We start from the raw sequence: 22583 nt of genomic DNA on the forward strand, positions 1-22583 counted from the left end.
CATGCTAGCATGGAAAGCGGACGCTAAATGATGATGATGATGATGTCATTGGTTTTGAACGAAAGACGGATTTTCCTGTACTTTTTCTTAATGAATACTGTTGCAGTGTTAACTTCTTAATAGATTTTCAGTGCAGTTCAAAACTTGAGCTTCATTTTGCTTTAAATCTATGGGTAAATTTTTTCTCCATAATGTTAATAAATTGAATATTAACCAACAATGCCAACAATTGAAGTAGGCATTACACACTTGCAGCACATTCAGAGCAAACTTGAGCATCACCACACTATACTTTTATTCATAGATTGAAACTATGTCAAAACTTTGTTAATGCGACATCAAAGTCTACCGTTTTAAGCGCAACTAAAAAACAAACCCGACCAAGGCTGGGCTACATTGCTAGTTACTTATATTCTTTTGAATTAATCGTGCATTATCTCATAATTTTGAGGTTTGATGATGTGATTGCTTATTAATAGAATGTTACTAGCAGTATAGCCCGGCCGTTGCTCGGGTTTGTTTTTTTGTTGCGTTTAAAACGGCAGACTTTGATGTCGGGTTAACAAAGTTTTGATATAGTTTTAATCTTTTTTGAAAAGTAAAAATTTTGTATTATGTAGCTTGTTATTCTCTTTAAGTGAACATTTTTCTGGTTGAAATACACTGAAAAATGGCAACACAGCAGTCAAACAATTGTAAAAAAATAAGGATTTTCATAGAAAAAAAAGCACCTTTTTGATGTAAATAACTTTTGGTGTTAACATGGTCCGATTTGAATTTTTTCTTCTATGGAAGGAAGAGCAAGCCTTCTTCTATCATACTCTCAATTTTGGTCAACTTTCGCCGCAGGGTCTCAGAGGATATGGTGTTAGTTGAAGGCTACCAAACCTGCCACACACACACACACAGACAACTTCAGCTTTATATGTATAGATTAGAGGCTAGGTATGAGTGGCTGGATGTGGCCAGGTTGAACTTAAAACAGAACAAATATCTGGGCTGGATATGGTCAGTTTTAAACACCAAAGGGTTAAACTGGCCATATCTGGTCCAAATACTCTATTTGTTTTATGGTCAAACCAGCTAGATCCGACCTCTTACACCTATCCTACAATGTCATTCTATAAAATAATCACATCATTGAAATCTCAAAGATATGAGATAATGCATAATTAGGCACAGGAATGGCTGTGTGGTAAGTAGCTTGCTTACCAACAACATGGTTCCGGGTTCAGTCCTACAAGGTTACACCTTGGGGAAGTGTCTTCTACTATAGCCTCGGGCCGATCAAAGCTAAATAGATTTATAACAACTTCTTAATTTACTGCATCAGATAAGGCAGTGAGCTGGCCAGAATAGTTTGAACACAGGGTAAAATCCTTAACTTCATTTCGTTTATCTTTACGTTCTGATTTCAAATTCTATCAAGGTTGACTTAGCCTGCCATCGTTTTGGAGTCGACAAGATAACACCAGTTGAGTACTGGGGTCAGTGTAATCGATTCACTTCTCACCCAAAGTTGCTGGCCTTGTGCCAAAAATTTGAAATCAATTTAATATATAAAATACGCTACTGTTCATTTTACTAACAATTCGATTGAAAAACAGCAAAATAGTCTATATTTTCTTGCTTTCCAAAGAATTTAAACTAGCAAAACTTGTTACTCATAATATTTTCTTCCACCTGAGAATATCCTTTCTGAAAATAATTAAATTTAAATTTGAATCCGAAAAGTTTTATAAATCTAAGACGATGTATTTTTGTAGAGGGATAAAAAAAATTTCGAATTTGGATTTTTTTCCTCCAGTTATCTCCCTTACAATATTCACAGCAGTTAAGAAACCAGAGATTCTTACGAGTAAATTCCAGCTTAATATGTATAAAGCAAGTTTTCAAATACAGGTTATTTTGGTAATTCTGGCCTTTGGTTTTCATATCACATTTTTGATGATTAATATGGATTATGAATGAGATTATAAAAAAAAAATATAACGAAACTTATTTCCAATATATAAGTGTGAATACAAACGAAAAGAAAGTGGCACTTGACACATTTTGTTGGGGTTACATATATTATTTAATAACCCTTTCTACTATAGGCACAAGGTCTGAAATTCTTGGGGGAAGGGGACTGGTCAATTACATCGACCCCAGTGGTACTTATTTCATCGACCCTGGAAGGATGAAAGGCAAAGTTGACCTCGGTGGAATTTGAACTCAGAATGTAAAGATGGACAAAATGCCACTTAGTATTTTGCCCAGCAAAACCATTAATTGCAGTTCAAAATACTGCTAGATTGAGGCCTTATATATTATTTCTTATTTCTTTATTGCCCACAAGGGGCTAAACATAGAGGGGACAAATAAGGACAGACAAAGGGATTAAGTTGATTACATTGACCGCAGTGCGTAACTGGTACTTAATTTATCGACCCCGAAAGGATGAAAGGCAAAGTCAACCTCGGCGGAATTTGAACTCAGAACGTAACGGCAGACGAAATACCGCTAAGCACTTCGCCCGGCATTGCTAACGATTCTGCCAGCTCGCCGCCTTCGGTATATACCTATTTCTTTACTACCCACAAGGAGCTAAACACAGAGAGGACAAACAAGGACAGACAAACTGATTATGTCGATTACATCGACCCCAGTGTGTAACTGGTACTTAATTTATCGACCCCCGAAAGGATGAAAGGCAAAGTCGACCTCAGCAGAATTTGAACTCAGAATGTAAAGATGGACAAAATGCCACTCGACATTTTGCCCAGCAGAACCATTAATTGCAATTCAAAATACTGCTAGATTGCTACCTTATATATTATTTTTGCCTTATATATTATATATTCTTTTTACCTTATATATTATTTCAAAATTCTGCTAGCTCGCTGCCTTATATATTATTTAATAACAGTTTGACTCAGTTCCATGCAGTATGATGTTTCATAGGCTCGTAGGACGAACCTTTAAGTCAGTGGATCAGTGGTTCTCAAGTGGGGCTCCATATGGTGCCTTGAGATCTATATAAGATTTTGCTGTTAAAATTTATGTGCAACAAATTCCTTATATTTCTACAACACACAAAGTATTTCAATTTTTTTTTTATACAATTTCTAATAATACTCAATTATGAAAATAGAGTAGGATTTTTTTTTTGTATACTTCGCATGGCTATGGAGGTCCATCTGAATAAAATAGGAATTAAAAGGGCCCATAGGCAAAAAAGGTTTGAGAATCACTGATTTAAGTCATAAAGAGCTGAGAGAAACTGTTATTAAATAATATATATCCTTAAATCCTTAAAACGTTTTAGCCCGAAGGCCGATTGCCAGCCCTCAGTCAAAACCGTCCAACCCATGCTAGCATGGAAAACGGACGTTAAACGATGATGATATACTCTTTTACTCTTTTACTTGTTTCAGTCATTTGACTGCGGCCATGCTGGAGCACATATATATATATATATATATATACAAGATAAGAAAATGGGTTATCCCATGGAGTGTTGCATTTACAACCTCTATCTCAATTTGTATATATATATATATATACACACACACCACACACACACATTTATATATATACATATATATGTATATGTAGATGCAGGAGTGGCTGTGTGGTAAGTAGCTTGCTTACCAACCACATGGTTCTAGGTTCAGTCCCACTGCGTGGCATCTTGGACAAGTGTCTTCTACTATAGCCTTGAGCTGACCAAAGCCTTGTGAGTGGATTTGGTAGATGGAAACTGAAAGAAGCCCATCGTATATATGTATATGTATAGATATGTGTGTGTGTGTGTTTGTGTGTCTGTGTTTGTCCTCCCAACATCGCTTGACAACCGATGCTGGTGTGTTTACATCCCCGTAACTTAGCGGTTCGGCCAAAGAGACTGGTAGAATAAGTACTAGGCTTACAAAGAATAAGTCTCAAAAAAACAATCCTGGGTCGATTTGCTTGACTAAAGGTGGTGCTCCAGCATGGCCGCAGTCAAATGACTGAAACAAGTAAAAGAGTAAAAGAGTAATACTTAATTATAAAAATAGAGTAGGATTTTTTCATATATTTTACTAGAAAGACGAGCTTTGAGAAGAGACAGGTAAAAGCATGACCTGTCTTTACAAAGGAAGCAGAAGAAAGAAGGATAGATGGCCTTTCGTCACGTATCAGCGACGAGAGGCCCAACTTTGCATTAAGGACCTAAGATTGTTTTTTTGAGACTTTATTTTTTGGGGAAAAGAAGTGTGTCTTATATTCCCCCAAGATATGGTATTTTGTGAAAGTAGAAATATCCTGCTGCCATTTGAGTTGTTTTGAATCTGACAGAAATTCCATCATTTTCATTTTTCTAAATTCATCAATTATCCATGCAAAATTCCAAATTGTTCCTACCCCTTATATTTGTGTATATCTTGTTTCCTTACTGCCCACAAGGGGCCAAACACAGAAGGGACAAACAAGGACAGACAAAGGGATTGAGTTGATTACATCGACCCCAGTGTGTACCTGGTACTTAATTTATCGACCCCGAAAGGATGAAAGGCAAAGTCGACCTCAGCGGAATTTGAACTCAGAACATAACAGCAGACAAAATACCGCTAAGTATTTTGCCCAGCGTGCTAATGCTTCTGCCAGCTCGCCGCCATCAATATTTGTATATTTCTAATGCATTGAGGACATACATCTCAACAACCACATGTGATGTTGATGTCTAACTCTGGGTCAAAATTGACCCAGTAGGTCAGTGATTAGAAGATATTCCAGCTGTGAACATCATCATCATCATCATCATCATTGTCTTAACGCTCGCTTTTCTTGCTGGGGCTGAATGGTGCTTATTGAGGCAGGTTTTTTTCATGGTTGGATGCCCTTCCTGTCACCAACCTTTACCTGTTTCCAAGCAAAGCAATATTTGCTCTTGACCAGACATGTTTCCACAGGATATCGGAAATGACTGAGATCCATTTATGATCACATGATGCCAAGAGAAAGACACACACACACACTCTCTCTCTCTCTCTCTCTCTTATACACACCCACTCACACACACACACACTCTCTCTCTTATATACACGCACATACACACTCTCTCTCACACACACACACTCTCTCTCTCTTATATACACACACACACACTTTCTCACACACTCTCTCTCTCACTCACACACACTCTCTCTCTCTTTCACACACACACACACACACACACTCTCTGTCTCTCTCTCTCTCTCTCACACACACACACACACACATACACACATGTGGTATGGTAGGCTTGTTTCAGTTTCCATCAACCAATTCCAATTACAAAGCTTTGGTTGGCACAGGGCTATAGTAAAAAAACACTCACCCAAGGTGCCATGCAGTGGGACCGAACCTGAAATTATGTAGTTGAATAGCAAACTTCTTAACCACACAACCGCACATCATAACAAAATCACAAACAACAAGATAGGCAGTTTGCTATAATTAGAAAAAGAAACTGAACGAAAACAAACACCTTGCTCATGACTTTACATCACCAGCCAAAAACAGTGCTTCTAGGCCTCGTAGTGCAAATTCTAAGCAAATTAATTTCATTTCATTATCATGAATCACTATGTACATAGTCTTCACAATCAACACCTAGCATTATCCCATGCCAAGCCTTTAGGTATAGAGAACAAGCGTAACGGTAGAATAAGAGAAGGAACAACAAAACAAGACCCAGTCGTTAAAACTGAATCAGTCGAAGAATTAGAGGAAGAATTTTAATCCTTTTGATACCAACCCGGCTGAAACCGGCTCTGGTTCTGAATACAAATGTCTTGTTTTCATCATCATCATCATCATCATCGTTTAACGTCCGTTTTCCATGCTAGCATGGGTTGGACGGTTCGACCGGGGATCTGGGAAGCCAGAAGGCTGTACCAGGCTCCAGTCTTATCTGGCAATGTTTCTACAGCTGGATGCCCTTCCTAATGCCAACCACTCCGTGAGTGTAGTGGGTGCTTTTTACGTGCCACCCGCACAGGTGCCAGGCGAGGCTGGCAATGGCCACGGTCAGATTGGTGCATTTTACGTGCCACCGGCACGGAAGCCAGTTGAGACGGCACTGGCTTCGACCATGATTCGGATGGTGCTTTTTACATGCCACCGGCACGGAAGCCAGTTGAGGTGAAGTTTTGAATTAAAATCTTCCACCAAACCTTAGTCACAATTTATGTTCTTAACACTAGCTGAATGATAACTAAGTTATTTTACTAAATTCTTTGTTATATTTTAAATTAATAGAAAGAAACACAGAGCATCTCAACAGAAATATGGTAACAAAAAGGTTAAAATATATAATAAAGAAACAATTTTTTTACCCTTTCGATACCAACCTGGCTAAACCACTTCTGGCTCCTGTAGTACAATTGTCTTGTTTTCAAAAGTTCTGAATTAAAATCTATCAAACCTTAGTCACAATTTATGTTCCTAACACTAGCTTAATAATAGCTATGTTATTTTACTAAATTCTTTGTTATATTTTAAATTAATTGAAACAAACACAGAGCATCTCAACAGAAATATGGTAAGAAAAGGGTTAACAAATGATTAATTTAACCCTTTTGATACTAACTTGGCTGAAACCGGCTCTGGCTCTGAGTTCAAATGTCTTGTTTTCATAAGTTCTGAATTAAAATCTTCCACCAAACCTTTGTCACAGTTTATGTTCTTAACACTAGCTTAATGATAACTAAATTATTTTACTAAATTCTTTGTTATATTTAAAATTAATTGAAAGAAATACAAAGCATCTCAACAGAAATACAGTAACGAAAGGGTTAAAGCATGGAATGAAAGGGTCTAAAGGTCAGCTTAGTGAAGATAAAAGCTTTAGTTTACAAGGGAAAGGGAAAAACCCCAGAATCCCTTTCTCTTCTTTTGACATTTAAGAAACGGCTATACTTGATATTCAGAAAAGGTGTAAATAGAAACTTTATACTGTGTACTCAGTGGTAATTATGGATGCACAAAGGTGTAGTGATATTTCATTATAGGTATTAAGATTTATAGGAATAGCGAAGAATAAAAGTACCTAAAAAAAGACACATGTTCTGGTTCATTGCACTTTATCATTCAGTTATTAGTTAAGTATTTAAGTACTTAACTAATAGTGGAGGCACAATGGCCCAGTGGTTAGGGCAGCGGACTTACGGTCAGAGGATCATGGTTTTGATTCCCAGACCGGGCATCATGTGTGTTTATTGAGCGAAAACACCTAAAAGCTCCACGAGGCTCCGGCAGGGCGTGGTGGTGACCCCTGTTGTACTCTTTCGCCCCAACTTTCTCTCACTCTCTCTTCCTGTTTCTTGAGTAACGCTGCGATGGACTGGCTTCCCGTCCAGCTGGGGGCGGGGGACACATACGCCACAGAAACCGGATTCCCGGGCCCATGAGCCTGGCTAGGCTTGAAAAAGGCGACGAAATATATATATGTCGAGGCGCAATGGCCAAGTAGTTAGGACAGCAGACTCGCAGTCGGAGGATCACAGTTTCGATTCCCAGACCAGGCATTGTGTGTTTTTATTGAGCGAAAACACCTAAAAGTTCCACAAGACTCCGGCAGGGGTCGGTGGCAACCCCTGTTGTACTGTTTCACCCCAACTTTCTCTCACTCTTTCTTCCCGTTTCTTGAGTAACGCTGCAATGGACTGGTGTCCCGTCCAGCTGGGGGGAACACATACGCCATAGAAACCGGGAAACTGGGCCCATGAACCAGGCTAGGCTTGAAAAGGGCGCATAATAAATAAATAAATAAAAAAAACTTAACTAATTAACTAATTGATTGTTTGATCAATCACTCAGTGGCTTAGTGGTTAGAGGTATTTCATGGCTGTAAGGTCGTGAGTTTGGTTCCTGGTGGCATGTTGGGTCCTTGAGCAAGACACTTTATTTCATGTTGCTCCAGTCCACTCAGCTGGTAAATATGATTTGTACTTGTAACACAAAGGCCCAGTCTTGTCACACCCTGTATCATGCTGAATCTCCTTGGGAACTATATTAAGGATGCATGTGTCTGTGGAGCACTCGACCACTTGAATGTTAATTTCACAAACCGGCTGTTCTGTTGATCGATCAACTAGAACCTTGTTGTCATAACTGACAAGAGTGTCAGTTACACTCTTATACACACACTCAATGTGTAAAGGCACTTGGTTTAGTGATTAGGGAATTTGGCCCATGATCATAAGGTCATAAGTTCAATTCCTGGCAGCATGTTGTGCCCTTGGACAAAACACTTTATTTCACATTGCTCCAATCCACTCAGCTAGCAAAAATGAGCATTACCTGTAATTCAAAGGGCCAGCTTTGTCACATTCAGTGTCATGTTGAATCTCCCTGAGAACTACATTAAGGGTACCCATATCTGTGGAGACCTCAGCCATGTGCATGTTAATTTCATGAGCAAGCTGTTCCAGTGATCAGATCAAGTGGAACCCTTATAATCATATCCAATGGAGTGCAAGGTAATTCACTCTTTAGCATTTACTGTAAATCCTTGAGTATAGTCTGCCCTTGAGTATAATAATACGCAGGGGATTTTTATGGCGTTGTACCTCTGAAAAACCTAAACCTTGTGTACAATACACACCCCTTCTCTAACTTGAGTCAAGGAAGTCTATATAACGTCCTTGGTTTGTAAAAATGTATACGGTAACGTCCTTTATTATTATTGTATATATAACATAATGCAAACGTGTAGCTTTTTTGTGCATTTTGTTTGCAGAAAATAAAGAAATAACAGTAATAACGTTTAATAAATGTTGCTTACTGCAAGTTATGGATGATCCTTTTATGACTTCATTGCTTTCAGGCTTAGCTTAAGGTATTTTCACGCCCGACATCACAAAATGTGTCTGAATCAACATTGCCGGACAGCAAATAGAGACTCGGACATTGCTTAGAAAATAATTTTCATTTTTAACCTCGTATATAGTACACACTAGGGATTTTGACCTTTAAATTTTGGGGGAAAAATGCGGATTATACTTGAGGATTTACGGTAGATTACTCTGTTAAATGTATCCCATATTTATTCACAATGCTTTGAATTGATCATACATTATCTTGTGACTTTGAGACTTTATTGATATGACTGTTTATTTTTTAGAATGACATTGTAGGGTAGGTGCAAGAGGCCAGGCCAATCTAGTTTGAACATAAAACAGATAGAATACTTTGACTGGATATAGCCAGTTTAAATGTAAAAGAGTTAATTAATTGGTGATGTTTATCAAAGTCTATCCAGTGCCATTCATAACTGACCTCTTTGATGACAGACCCTCTTTGCTCCATGTCAGATTCAGACCTGTCTCTCTTTACTCTCTTTTACTTGTTTCAGTCATTTGACTGCGGCCATGCCGGAGCACCGCCTTTTAGTCAAGCAAATCGACCCCGGGACTTATTCATTGTAAGCCCAGTACTTATTCTATCAGTCTCTTTTGCCGAACCACTAAGTGACGGGGACGTAAACACACCAGCATCGGTTATCAAGCAATGCTAGGGGAACAAACACAAACACACAAATACACACACATACATATATATACGTATATACGACAGGCTTCTTTCAGTTTCCGTCTACCAAATCCACTCACAAGGCATTGGTCGGCCCGGGGCTATAGCAGAAAACACTTGCCCAAGATGCCACGCAGTGGGACTGAACCTGGAACCATGTGGTTGGTTAGCAAGCTACTTACCACACAGCCACTCCTGTCTGTCTTTTAATTAGCTTTAATTTATATATCAACATAATTATCGGCAACAATAACCACTCACCCACTTCCATTCTGATATACAGCAAAATCTGCTTCAACGCAGGAGTTCACATCAAAATTTTTGCAAACCAAATAAAATAGCAAAATTCTCAAAAACTGAAAGTCTTTTAAGTACCCAGAATGCTCGCTGGTTGTCGCTGATGGCTTCTGTTACCTAGGTAACCTAATTAGCAGTAGGGGGCAGGCAGATGTGGCTTAGAAAATGCATAATAGCCCTGTTTTCTCTCTCCAAGTGAAGAAGGATGTGTAATGCAAGAAGCAAGAGTGAGCTAAGAGAAAAACTGGGCATCATGAGGGGTATCGTTGTAATGTGTTGGGGAAAAGTCTGCACTGATATGGATATCTGGTACATGTCTGTAACAGAACACACTTGCCCTTCTCGCAGACTATGCGTGACAAAGTGTCAAATGATGCAAGTGGTGGGACCCTGCTGAGTAAGGGATCTCCCCCATGCACCCCGCTCCTGCTCCCCAACAAAATGTGAGAAGTGGTAAGGTTTGGTCTTAGAATGCAGAAACCTCATGAAATAGATGTCAAAAAACCTCATGCCAAAATAGAAAAACAGACATAATGTGATATGATGGTGATGAATATATGTGTGTGTGTGAGTGTGTGTGTATGTATATATATGGATATATGTATCTATATGCATGTTTATATATGTATGTATATATATGTGTGTATATATATATATATGTATGTATATATATATATGTGTGTGTGTGTATATATATATATATATATATATGTGTGTGTGTGTATATATAATATATATATATATATATATTTATATATGTGGAGGCGCAATGGCCCAGTGGTTAAGGCAGCGGACTCGCGGTTGTAGGATCGCAGTTTTGATTCCCAGACCAAGCGTTGTGTGTGTTTATTGAGTGCAAACACCTAAAAAGCTCCACAAAGCTCTGGCAGGAGGTGGTGATCCCTGCTGTACTCTTTCACCACTCTTTCTCCCGTTGGCCTGCTCGCTTAGCCAGCGGGGTGGCGTCATTTGAAGGCTAAAAACAATGCGAATGCATTGTGACCAGCGATGTGTGACAGCATCTGATGGTCTGGTCGGTCACGTGATCACGTGATATATATATATATTTATGTATATAAATAGATAGAGATATAACATTATCATTGTTTTAACATCTATTTTTATATACTTGCAGGGGTCAGACAAGAGTACGTTGGGGGCAGTCATTTTCTACACCCAGATGCCCTTTCTGTTGCCAACCCCCATCTGTGAGAAAATAATATTCTAGTCTTTCTCTCTCACTCTCTATCTGTCAGTCTGTCTGTCGGTCTCTCTTTCTATATATAATAATATATATATATATATGTTAATAAAATAGAACATATGCATAATATAACATAATGTACGTACCTACCTCTACATTACATATATATATATATATATATATATATGTATATTGTTAATAAAATAATATATGCATATATATAAACATATATGTCGTACCTACCTCTACATGTACATATACACGCATATATGTGTCAGGACACCAAAAAGACGTCGAACACATAGAGAGACGAAAAACATAGACACAACCAAGAACAGACAAGCAAAAAAAGAGATACAGGACAATAAGCACAACGAAAAATCCCCTTCTTCAGTCGCTAAGTTTCATCTACTAAACGTTTCGAAGGATATATATATTATATATATATATAATATATATTATATATATATATATGTGTGTGTATATATAGCATTCGAGACAGAATCTCCAAAGTAATTCAATTAATAATGAAAGGTATTAGCTATAATAAATATAAATTAAATATATTATTAATATTATACTAACAATTACTATACTAAATAATGCACATTAAGACGATGACTTACGTTTTGTGACGATATATTCAAATCGCAAATATCAAAATACATGTATAATATATGCATAGGTATGCATGCAACTTTATGAATACACACACACACATAGATATGTATATATGTATGAATATATTATATATGTATGAATATATATATATATATATATATATATAATATATTATATATATGCATGCATGCAACTTTATGAATACACACACATACACCATATTATGTATATATGTATATATGTATGAATATATATATATATATATATATATATATATATATTAATATATATAATTATATATGGTAATGTCTATATATGTATGCATATATATATATATATATATTACACATCATACACACACACATACACACATCACACATACATATATATATATCAACCTCCAACCTCCCTCATATAACAATAGCTTATCTCAAAACAATATAATTTCTTGCAATTTGCACAACACGTTGGCTTTTCTATAATGTTTTCTTTATAATTTTTGTGAATTCATTAAGTTTTAGTAATTATATAATGTGTAGATTTATGCATGGTGTAAGATGATTCATAATTTAATTATTCTGGAACATGCACTTAGTCAGACATTTTGGTAATTCAGTTAAATTCTCGCAATCCTCATTAATTATATTCTTTAATTATGATTCAATTATGAATATATAATGATAAAGCTAAGGCAGTGAGGTGGCAGAGTCATTAGCACACAGGGTCAAATGCTGAGTGGTACTTTGCCCATCACGATGTTCTGAGTTCAAATTTTGCTGCAGATAACTTTGTTTTCCATCCTTTCGGGGTTGATAAATTAAGCCCCAGTGAAACTCTAGGGTCGATGAAATCGACTATCACTACCCCCCCCCCACCAGATTGCAGGCCTTGTGCCTATAGTAGAAAAGATTATTAACTCCATCTTCACAAAGGCGGAGGTATTGTTTTCAGTAGCATTTGTTTGTTTGTCTGTGGACAAGATATCTCAAGAACCGCTGGATGGATTTGGATGGAACTTTCAGGGATGTTTGGCCTCCTGACTGACACGAACTGATTAAATCTTGGGATCGATCAGGTACCGAACAAGGATTCTGGATTATTTTTCATGCTTTTTTACTTAATTTTTGAGAGTGGCCAGGTTCATTTTTAGTATTCTCGTTTGTGAGAGCAGTCGAGTTTATTTCAGATACTCTCATTTTAAGAATCATCTCCAGCTAATCGTTGAGAGGACATTGGTGTTGCCTTGGCAGAGGTTTGTGCTCTCTGAGTGCCCTTGTTATTATTATTATCATTGTTAGCTTACCGGCATTTCACCCATCTTTACATTCTGAGTTCAAATTCCTCCAAGTTCACCTTTGCCTTTTATCCTTTCAGGGTTGATAAATTAAGTACCAGTGAAACACTGAGGTCCATATATAATCAACTGGTCCATATAATCAAAGGGTTATCATCAAAGTAGTGCGCTGGCAAAGTTGTTAGCACACCAGACAGAATGCTCAGTGGCATTTTATCCATATTTATGTTTCTGAGTTCAAATTCCAGTGAGGTCCATTTTGACCCTTTATCCTTTTGGAATTGATAAAATAAGTACCAGCTGAGCACTAGGAAATTAACCCTCCCCTGAACCTAGTGGCCTTGTGCCAGAATTGTTGGCACAGGCACAGGAGTGGCTGTGTGGTAAGTAGCTTGCTTACCAATCACATGGTTCTGGGTTCAGTTCCACTTTCAGAAAAATAGGTATTTTTTTAATGAAATTTTCAAGAAATACCTTTCAGATGAGTTTGATGCAATAAAAATGTGTGGAGGCGGATATTTCACGCATCTCGATTTTGTTTCTTCAAACTTTTTGATGATGTAGATTACAATTATGTTGAACAAGCAATTACTTTTGAAACATACGTGATATCTGCTATCTTTAGCATATTGAGGTAGAGGATGGGCTACCTGTGAGTTTGTTTAAGAGAGAGAGAGAGCAAGATAAGAAGAGAAAGAGAGAGAGAGAGTGAGAGGAAGAGAGAGAGAGTGAGAGAGAGAAAGAGAGAGAGAGAGAAAGAGAGAGAGAGAGAGAGAGAGAGTGAGAGAGTGAGAGAGAGAGAGTGGAGAGAGAGAGAGTGAGAGAGAGAAAGAAGAGAGAGTGAGAGAGAGAAAGAGAGAGAGAGAGAGTGAGAGAGTGAGAGAGAGAGAGTGAGAGAGAGAGTGAGAGAGAGAGAAAGAGAGAGAGAGTGAGAGAGAAAGAGAGAGAGTGAGAGAAAGAGAGAAAGAGCAAGAGAAAGAGCGAGAGAGAGAGAGTGAGAGAGAGAGAGAGTGAGAGAAAGAGAGAGAAAGAGAGAAAGAGAAAGAGGGAGAGGGAGAGAAAGAGAGAGAGCGAGATTAAGACTGCAATAAAATAATGCAAGAAATTTGCATTCAGTAATAATAATAATCGTAGAGGCGCAATGGCCCAGTTGTTAGAGCAGCAAACTCACGGTCGGAGGATCGCGGTTTCGATTCCCAGACCGGGCGTTGTATGTGTTTATTGAGCGCAAACACATAAAAGCTCCACGAGGCTCCGGCAGGGGGTTGTTGACGACCCCTGTTGTACTTTTTCGCCCCAACTTTCTCTCACTCTCTCTTCCTGTTTCTTGAGTAGCGCTGCGATGGATTGGCATCCCGTCCAGCTGTGGTGGGGGAACACATACGCCACAGAAACCGGGAAACCGGGCCCATGAGCCTGGCTAGGCTTGAAAAGGACGAAAAAAAATAATAATCAGTACTAATATGGCGGCGAGCTGACGAATCGTTAACACACTGGGCAAAATACTTAACGGCATTTCGTCCGCCCTTACGTTCTGAGTTAAAATTCTGCTGAGGTCGACTTTACCTTTCATCCATTGCTGGTTTTGTACCGAAATTTGAAACCCATAATTAGCTTTAGCATAGTTCTCTCCTTTCTATAAAGATTTCTTTCTGAGAATTTTCGGAAGCGAGAGGAAATCTCGTCAAAAGTAATTTTTTACCATCATAATTGTAAATTACATCATCAGAACGTACGAGGAAATAAAACCGACACACGTGAAATATCTGCTAATCCTCCCATTTTTTATTTAAAAAAAAAAGATTTTTTTACGTAAAATTCTGATATAATTGTACTCTACACTATCTGAAAGGTATTTGTAGAAAATTTCACTGAAATATATCCGTTTTTCTGCAAGTTATGAGGAAACAAAATCAAGACATGTAAATTATCTGAAACATTTCTCTCTTCTCCGAAGACGTTTTTCACTTCAAATTCCGACATAATTGCAATTTTCACCATCTGAAGCGTGATATGAGGAAAAAAAGTCATTGAAGGGGTGCACATTTCTGAAGTTATGCCGAAGAAATATTAAAGACGCTAGTTATATCGCAGTGAATAAAAATTAGTTTTGATTGAATAGTGAAGTTGAAATTTTCAGTAATAAAAGCCTCTACTAAAACACATTTTGATAAAAATATATTAAAAATTGGAATTTATGCTATTTTCCTAAATAGAGTAGACTTTGATAATTGCCTTTTGTTTTGGTAAAAGTTACGTACTCCAAACTAATTAATAAACTAATAAATTTCTTTGTTATAGTATAGATTACATACACCCAGACATTCCCCTCACACATCCATATACACGCACACACTAACACATACATGCATATACAAGTCTTTGAGCATATATCAAGAATCCTTATGGTTATAGTTCCAAGAGATCGTTTCAATGTATAGTTTACAGTAGGCATAAAAATATATCAACATTTCGTCAGTTAAACACGTTTCTTATTTCTTTGCTGCCCACAAGGGGCTAAACCCAGAGGGGACAAACAAGGACAGACAGATGGATTAAGTCGATTACATCGACCCCAGAGCGTAACTGGTACTTATTTAATCGACTCCGAAAGGATGAAAGGCAAAGTCGATCTCGGCGGAATTTGAACTCAGAACGTAAAGACAAACGAAATACTGCTAAGCATTTTGCCCGGCGTGCTAACGTTTCTGCCAGCTCACCGCTTTTATAACACATTTCTGTCGAAAGAAAGTTAACAGAAAAACCAAAATTAACACTGAATGACCATGGTGGTAAACAAAATGGAAGTGAGTATCGGCAGGTGCCAATAAATTTGAGAGGTGGCCTCATAAATCTCCGAGTACTAACGCCGAAACAAAGATAAAGATCTCGTAGGAAAATCTAAGTTACGGTTTCGATTCTTGGCTATGAATCCAAGAAACGAGTTCTTACAGTTTCATTCATTTATTTTTCTACTCGCGTTATCTATCCACCAATATCTTCTAGTACAGTAAAAAGCACTTTGTACATTCTGTAAAGGGCTTAATGTTAGGAAGGGCATCCAGTCGTAGAAACCATCCCAGACCAAACAAGTGGAGCCTGGTGCAGCTCTCGGTCGGCCAGGCCCTGCCGAACCGTCCAACTCATACCAGCATAGAAAATGGATGTTAAATGATGTTAATATTGTAGCGACAACCTGGCTAAGATTCGAACCATAGTTCTCAGCTATTTCCAGTCTAGAATCATGACCTAATACGTCCAATAAAGAGAAACAGAGTTGCTATAAAGAGTATAAGGTTCGGTCAGTCGATGATGGCTGACTTATTTACGACTGAGGCAGCAACTTCAGAGGAAGACTGTAAATTTTGCTGCCAAACAGTTATTTACAGGCGAGTCGATTCAACTTAACAGCTGTTTCGGTATTTGTACGAGTCGGTTGCTTTACCCCGTGTGGTAGTTTCTCTCTCTCTCTCTCATGTTCCTATCCTATTCACTGGCCTAAACTGACAGTGTCAATCAACGAATATTCATTATACGCAGTGATTCATAATGTCCTGTACCACTTTTATCTTTTGTTTTTTACTTGTTTCAGTAATTTGACTGCGGCCATGCTGGAGCACCGCCTTGAAGAATTTTAGTCGAACGAATCGACCCCAGTATTTATTTATTTTTTAAATCCTGGGTTTATTCTATCGGTTTTCTTTTTGCTGAACCGCTAGGTTACAGGAACGTAAACACACCGACACCAGTTTCAAGCGGTGGTGGGACACACACACACACATGACGGGCTTCTTTCAGTTTCCGTCTACCAAATCCACTCACAAAGCTTTGGTCAGCCCGAGACTATAAGCAGAACGCACTTGCCCAAGGTGCTACGCAGTAGGACTGAAACCGGAACCATATGGTTGGGAAGCCAAACTTCTTACCACACAGACAATTTATTGGATGTATATCTGTAAACTCGTGGAGGCACATGGCCTAGTGGTTAGAGCAGCGGACTCGCGGTCGAGGGATCGCAGGTTCGAATCTCAGACCGGGCGATGTGTGTGTTTATGAGCAAATCACCTAAGCTCCACGCGGCTCCAGCAGAAGGTAATGGCGAACTTCTGCTGACTCTTTCGCCACAACTTTCTCCCACTCTTTCCTCCTGCATCTTGCAGCTTTCCTGCAACGGACCGGCGTCCCATCCAGGTGGGGAACCTATACGCCAGGGAAACTGGGAAACTGGCCCTTATGAGCCAGGCGAAACACCTAAACTCCACGCGGCTCCGGCAGAAGGTAATGGCGAACTTCTGCTGACTCTTTCGCCACAACTTTCTCCCACTCTTTCCTCCTGCATCTTGCAGCTTTCCTGCAACGGACCGACGTCCTGTCCAGGTGGGGAACCTATACGCCAAGGAAACCGGGGAAAGCGGCCCTTATGAGCCAGGCGTGGCTCGAGAAGGAACAAACAACATATCTGTTAACTCAGTGAGGTGAGTAAATAAGGTATTTGGAAACTCAGACAAATCTTAGAATAGCTATTTTGGAAACACACAACCTGTCTGACATTGAGAACAGCGAAAGAAGAAAAAAGAATCACAAACCATACAAGAATACCTCACATAAATATCTCTTTTACTCTTTTACTCTTTCACTTGTTTCAGTCATTTGACTGCGGCCATGCTGGAGCACCGCCTTTAATCGAGCAACTAGACCCAAGGACTTATTCTTTGTAAGCCCAGTACTTATTCTATCGGTCTCTTTTGCCGAACCGCTAAGTGACGGGGACATAAACACACCAGCATCGGTTGTCAAGCAATGCTAGGGGGACAAACACAGACACACACACACATATATATATACATATATACGACGGGCTTCTTCCAGTTTCCGTCTACCAAATCCACTCACAAGGCATTGGTCGGCCCGGGGCTATAGTAGAAGACACTTGCCCAAGGTGCCACGCAGTGGAACTGAACCCTGAACCATGTGGTTGGTTAGCAAGCTACTTACCACACAGCCACTCCTGCGCCTATAATTACTTTTACCACCTTTCAGGGTCACTAATCTAACATTACAGACTAGTGGGTCTTAACCATTTTTTTTACCCGAGGATCTCATTGATTCCTATTTTATTCAGGTAAACTCCAATAGCCATTTGCGGTTTACAGCGTTTCATATACGAATACGTTTATAGGAGTGGCTGTGTGGTAAGTAGCTTGCTAACCAACCACATGGTTGCGGGTTCAGTCCCACTGCGTGGCATCTTGGGCAAGTGTCTTCTGCTATAGCCCCGGGCCGACCAATGCCTTGTGAGTGGATTTGGTAGACGGAAACTGAAAGAAGCCTGTCGTATATATGTATATATATATATGTATGTGTGTGTATGTGTTTGTGTGTCTGTGTTTGTCTCCCTAGCATTGCTTGACAACCGATGCTGGTGTGTTTACGTCCCCGTTACTTAGCGGTTCGGCAAAAGAGACCGATAGAATAAGTACTGGGCTTACAAAAGAATAAGTCCCGGGATCGATTTGCTTGACTAAAGGCGGTGCTCCAGCATGGCCGCAGTCAAATGACTGAAACAAGTAAAAGAGTAAAAGAGATATGTAAGCAGTGCAACCGAAGAGAGAGAAAATAGGTAATGGGTGTGGGTGTATAAGAATATTCCAAGAGTTATTATTCTGTTGGAGAATGAATTTCTTATTGCACACCAGGCAAAGTGTCACCTGCGAATTCGGGATCTTGTGATTCCAAGTTAAACAAATATGTGTGTATGGATATGTTTGTTTATTTGTTTGTGTGTGTGTGTGTGTGCGTGTGTGATGGTGGTGGTGGCGATGGTGTGTGTATGTTGTGGTATGTCTGTGGTGGTTTAGTGTGTGTGTGTATGTTGTGGTATGTCTGTGGTGGTTTCGAGTGTGTATGTGTGTATGTGTGTGTGCGTGTGTGATGGTTGTGGAGATGGTGTGTGTATGTTGTGGTATGTCTGTGGTGGTTTCGAGTGTGTATGTGTGTATGTGTGTGTGCGTGTGTGATGGTTGTGGAGATGGTGTGTGTATGTTGTGGTATGTCTGTGGCGGCAGTGGTGGCTTCGTGTGTATGTGTGCGTGCGTGCGTGCGTGCGTGTGCGTGTGTGTGTGTATGTGTGCGTGTGTGTGTGTGTGTGTGTGTGTGTGTGTGTGCGTGCGTGTGTGTTTTGAATTCTTACCTGTGCTTTATTGACTCCCGTTGAGTGATTAGAATTTTCTGAAATCGCTGAAGTGTTACATCCAAGACCAACATCCTCTGGCACTGTAGAATAGTTATATCCACATCGATTTCGTCGACCATTGCCCTTTGGCACTCTCAAAGACGGATCCGAATTGAAAGTAAACTGCTTTGATAAAGTCTGCGAATGGTCGCTGTTATTGGAAACTTGTGGAATCGTTGTCGCATTCCGAACGTCATTTCGTCGAATGACACAAATAGTGGTTATGACGATAATAGCCACTGATACCGTGATAACCGTAAGCACTATAACAATTAGGAGATTGTGCTGAAGCGTGATGCCCGTGTGAGGTTCAAAACCTTTGTTGATTGCTGCAGTATCGTTGTTTACAATAACGCTCAGGGAAAGATTAGACTCGGCTGAGTTCACAGGCTCACCAGAATCGAATACTATGAGTTGTAATTTGTACAAGCCAGAGTCTTGTGCGGTTGCTGCACGGGCAAAATATATGGATCCTTTGATTGTATCGATGTCGAATAACTTTTTCTCATTTCCTCCAATGATGTTGTATCGAAGAACGGCATTTTTGCCAACATCATTGTCATGCGCCTGTACAATGCTGATTTCTTTATTGGTATATCGTTGATAATAGACGGTCATGCTAAAATTATTCCCGCTCGGGAATACGAACTCTGGTGAGTTATCGTTTTCGTCAATGACTTTTACGCGGACATTAACGGTATTGTTTAAGCTTGGTGTACCTTTGTCGTTGACTAAAACGTTGAAGCGATATTCTGGCTGGAGTTCGCGATCTAGAACTTGAACAACCGACAGAAATCCATCGTTAGAAATCTGAAAAGGAATAAAACTGCCTTTGTTCCTGATCAATGAATAAGTAAGCTGACTATTTATGCCTTGATCGGCATCGGTGGCATTTATAAACCCAACAGGAAAATTTGGTTGTTGGTTTTCGTAAGTTGAAAATTCGAATGTTGGTTGTGTGAATTTAGGCGACTTATCATTAACATCAAGGATAGATATCTTAAGTGTAGCACTGCCAGTTAACGATGGATTTCCCTGATCTTTAGCAAATACAGGGAAAGTAAGAAAAGAACTCGCTTCTCGATCGAAAGAAGTTTTTGCTCTTATAATACCCGACAGTTTACCAATGCTAAATGGTAAATCAGATTGAAGGAAGTAAGTAATTTGAGCATTTTGCCGTTTGTCCTTATCATATGCCGACACCTTCACAATTGATAAACCTATAACATTATTTTCAAAGAAGGAAGCGGTGTATGAGGACTTTTCAAATAATGGCGCATTATCGTTGACATCTGATACTTCAATTAAGAAGGAATAATCTGTGAACAGGGCTGGGATTCCTTTATCTTGACATGTGACAGTGACGTTAAAGTTATCTTTTTTTTCTCTATCAATTCTTTTCTTTACGATAACTTTATATCCTGTTGATCCGAGGCTCTGTAGTTGGAAATGATCGTGTCTTAAGTTACAACTGACTTGTCCGTTATTTCCTACATCGTGATCAAAAACTTGAACGTAAGCAATAAAACTGCCTTCATTTATATCCTCGCTGACTATCGCAGTGTTTGGTGCTACAGAAGATACAAAATTAATCCGTATTTCCGGTGGATTGTTCGTTGTGTATTGTATGTTAACTTGTACCATTCCTATTACACTTAAAGGCGGGTTGGCTCCATCGTAAGCTTCGATAAACAAATGCATATATTTTTCACTTGAAGAAAATATCCGACGGAAGAATATTTCTCCAGTTGTTCCATTCAATTGAAAATGAGAAAGCGTTATTTCTGATGTTCTTGAACTAAATCGATAAGACACTTTGCCATTTTCATCTTTATCTGCATCAGTTGCAGACACCGTGATTATGGGTGTCTGTTCACTTAACTCATTTTTGATTGTCACATTATATACATCTTGCATGAATACTGGTGCATTATCATTTACATCAGTCACTGAAATATTAACATTCAAATGCGTCTGTAAAGGCGGTTGGCCGCCATCTTGTGCAATGATTTCTAAAACATAACTGCTTCGTACTTCTCGGTCAAGTTTTTTGTTGACGTTGATGCTTAATTTTGATGTTCCATCAATTCGCTCTGTGACAATCAATGAAAACGTTTCATTGTTCTTTGATTGAAGATGATAACTTATCTTAGAATTTTTTTCGCTAACATCTTGGTCGACAGCGTTTGGAATTGATTTTCTCATTCCGCTACCACCTTCAGAAAAATATAAATTTATATTTCTACGAGGAAATATCGGTTTGTTATCGTTGATATCTTCGATGACAATTTTAATTTTCAATATTTTCAAGAGAGCTTCCCCGTCTTGAACAATGACATCAACTATCTGGAAACATTCTGACCCTTGGGTACAAACTGCTTCCGCATCAATCACTTGTGCCGTGTAGAATTTACCAGTTTTTTCATTAATCTTAAACAGTTGTTGATGTTCAGTGGAATGTGCTGGTTTTAGTAGAATAAATCTCAGATTCCTTTCCTCTGTCCCAACATTTTTCATGAGACTCGTATCAAAAGCTATATTTCCAAGGTAAGTTCCTGGTTTTTCACCTTCCATTACCGTATACGTGAGATCTTCACAGTTCGATGCTGTTAATAACACCATAAATACCAGCGACCACGAATTTAACATATTCGCTTCGATACTTTAACAGCAAACCTATAAAAATAAGAAAAAATATTCAGTTTTAAAGAATATTCTATAAGAAAACACATAAACATATAAAATATGATAAGGGAAAAAAATTGAAACTACAAACTAATTAAAATATATAGGCGCGGGAGAGGCTGTGTGGTAAGTAGCTTGCTTACCGACCACATGGTTCCGGGTTCAGTCCCACTGCGTGCCACCTTGGGCAAGTGTCTTCTACTATAGCCTCGGGCCGACCAAAGCCTTGTGAGCGGATTTGTTAGACGGAAACTGAAAGAAGCCCGTCATATATATATATATATTATATATATGTGTGTGTGTGTGGTGTGTGTGTGTGTGTGTGTGTGTGTGTGTGTGAGTGTGTTTGTGTGTATATGTTTGTGTGTCTGTGTTTGTCCCCGCCAACATCGCTTGAAAACAGATGCTGGTGTGTTTACGTCCCCGTAACTTAGCGGTTCGGCAAAAGAGCCTGATAGAATAAGTACTAGGCTTACAAAGAATATGTCCTGGGGTCGATTTGCTCGACTAAAGGCAGTGCTCCAGCAAGGCCACAGTCAAATGACTGAAACAAGTAAAAGAGTAAAGAGTAAGAGTAACTGTGTATCATACTCAATGCAATATCTAATAACAAACCACAGTTCAAACTCTAAGGTTATAACTCGTTGATCAGTGGTTCTCAGCCATTTGTTAAAAATTATCTATGGACCCCGTTGATTCCTGTTCTGTTC

General features: G+C 38.9%; 1 protein-coding gene across 2 annotated transcripts in view; it reads right to left on the reverse strand.

The window, feature by feature from the left end:
- LOC115221427 (protocadherin-11 X-linked) overlaps window positions 1-22583 on the reverse strand; it is a 65101-nt gene that overhangs the window by 11362 nt on the left and 31156 nt on the right. For both annotated transcript variants that reach the window (XM_036510714.1, XM_036510715.1), the window contains exon 2: window positions 19147-21864. In XM_036510714.1, coding sequence (XP_036366607.1) covers window positions 19147-21837 — 2691 coding nt within the window. In that variant the 5' untranslated portion in view covers window positions 21838-21864. The remainder of the gene's footprint in view (window positions 1-19146; window positions 21865-22583) is intronic.

The sequence above is a fragment of the Octopus sinensis genome, linkage group LG18, assembly GCF_006345805.1.
Source record: "Octopus sinensis linkage group LG18, ASM634580v1, whole genome shotgun sequence".
Taxonomy (NCBI): Eukaryota; Metazoa; Mollusca; class Cephalopoda; order Octopoda; family Octopodidae; genus Octopus; species Octopus sinensis.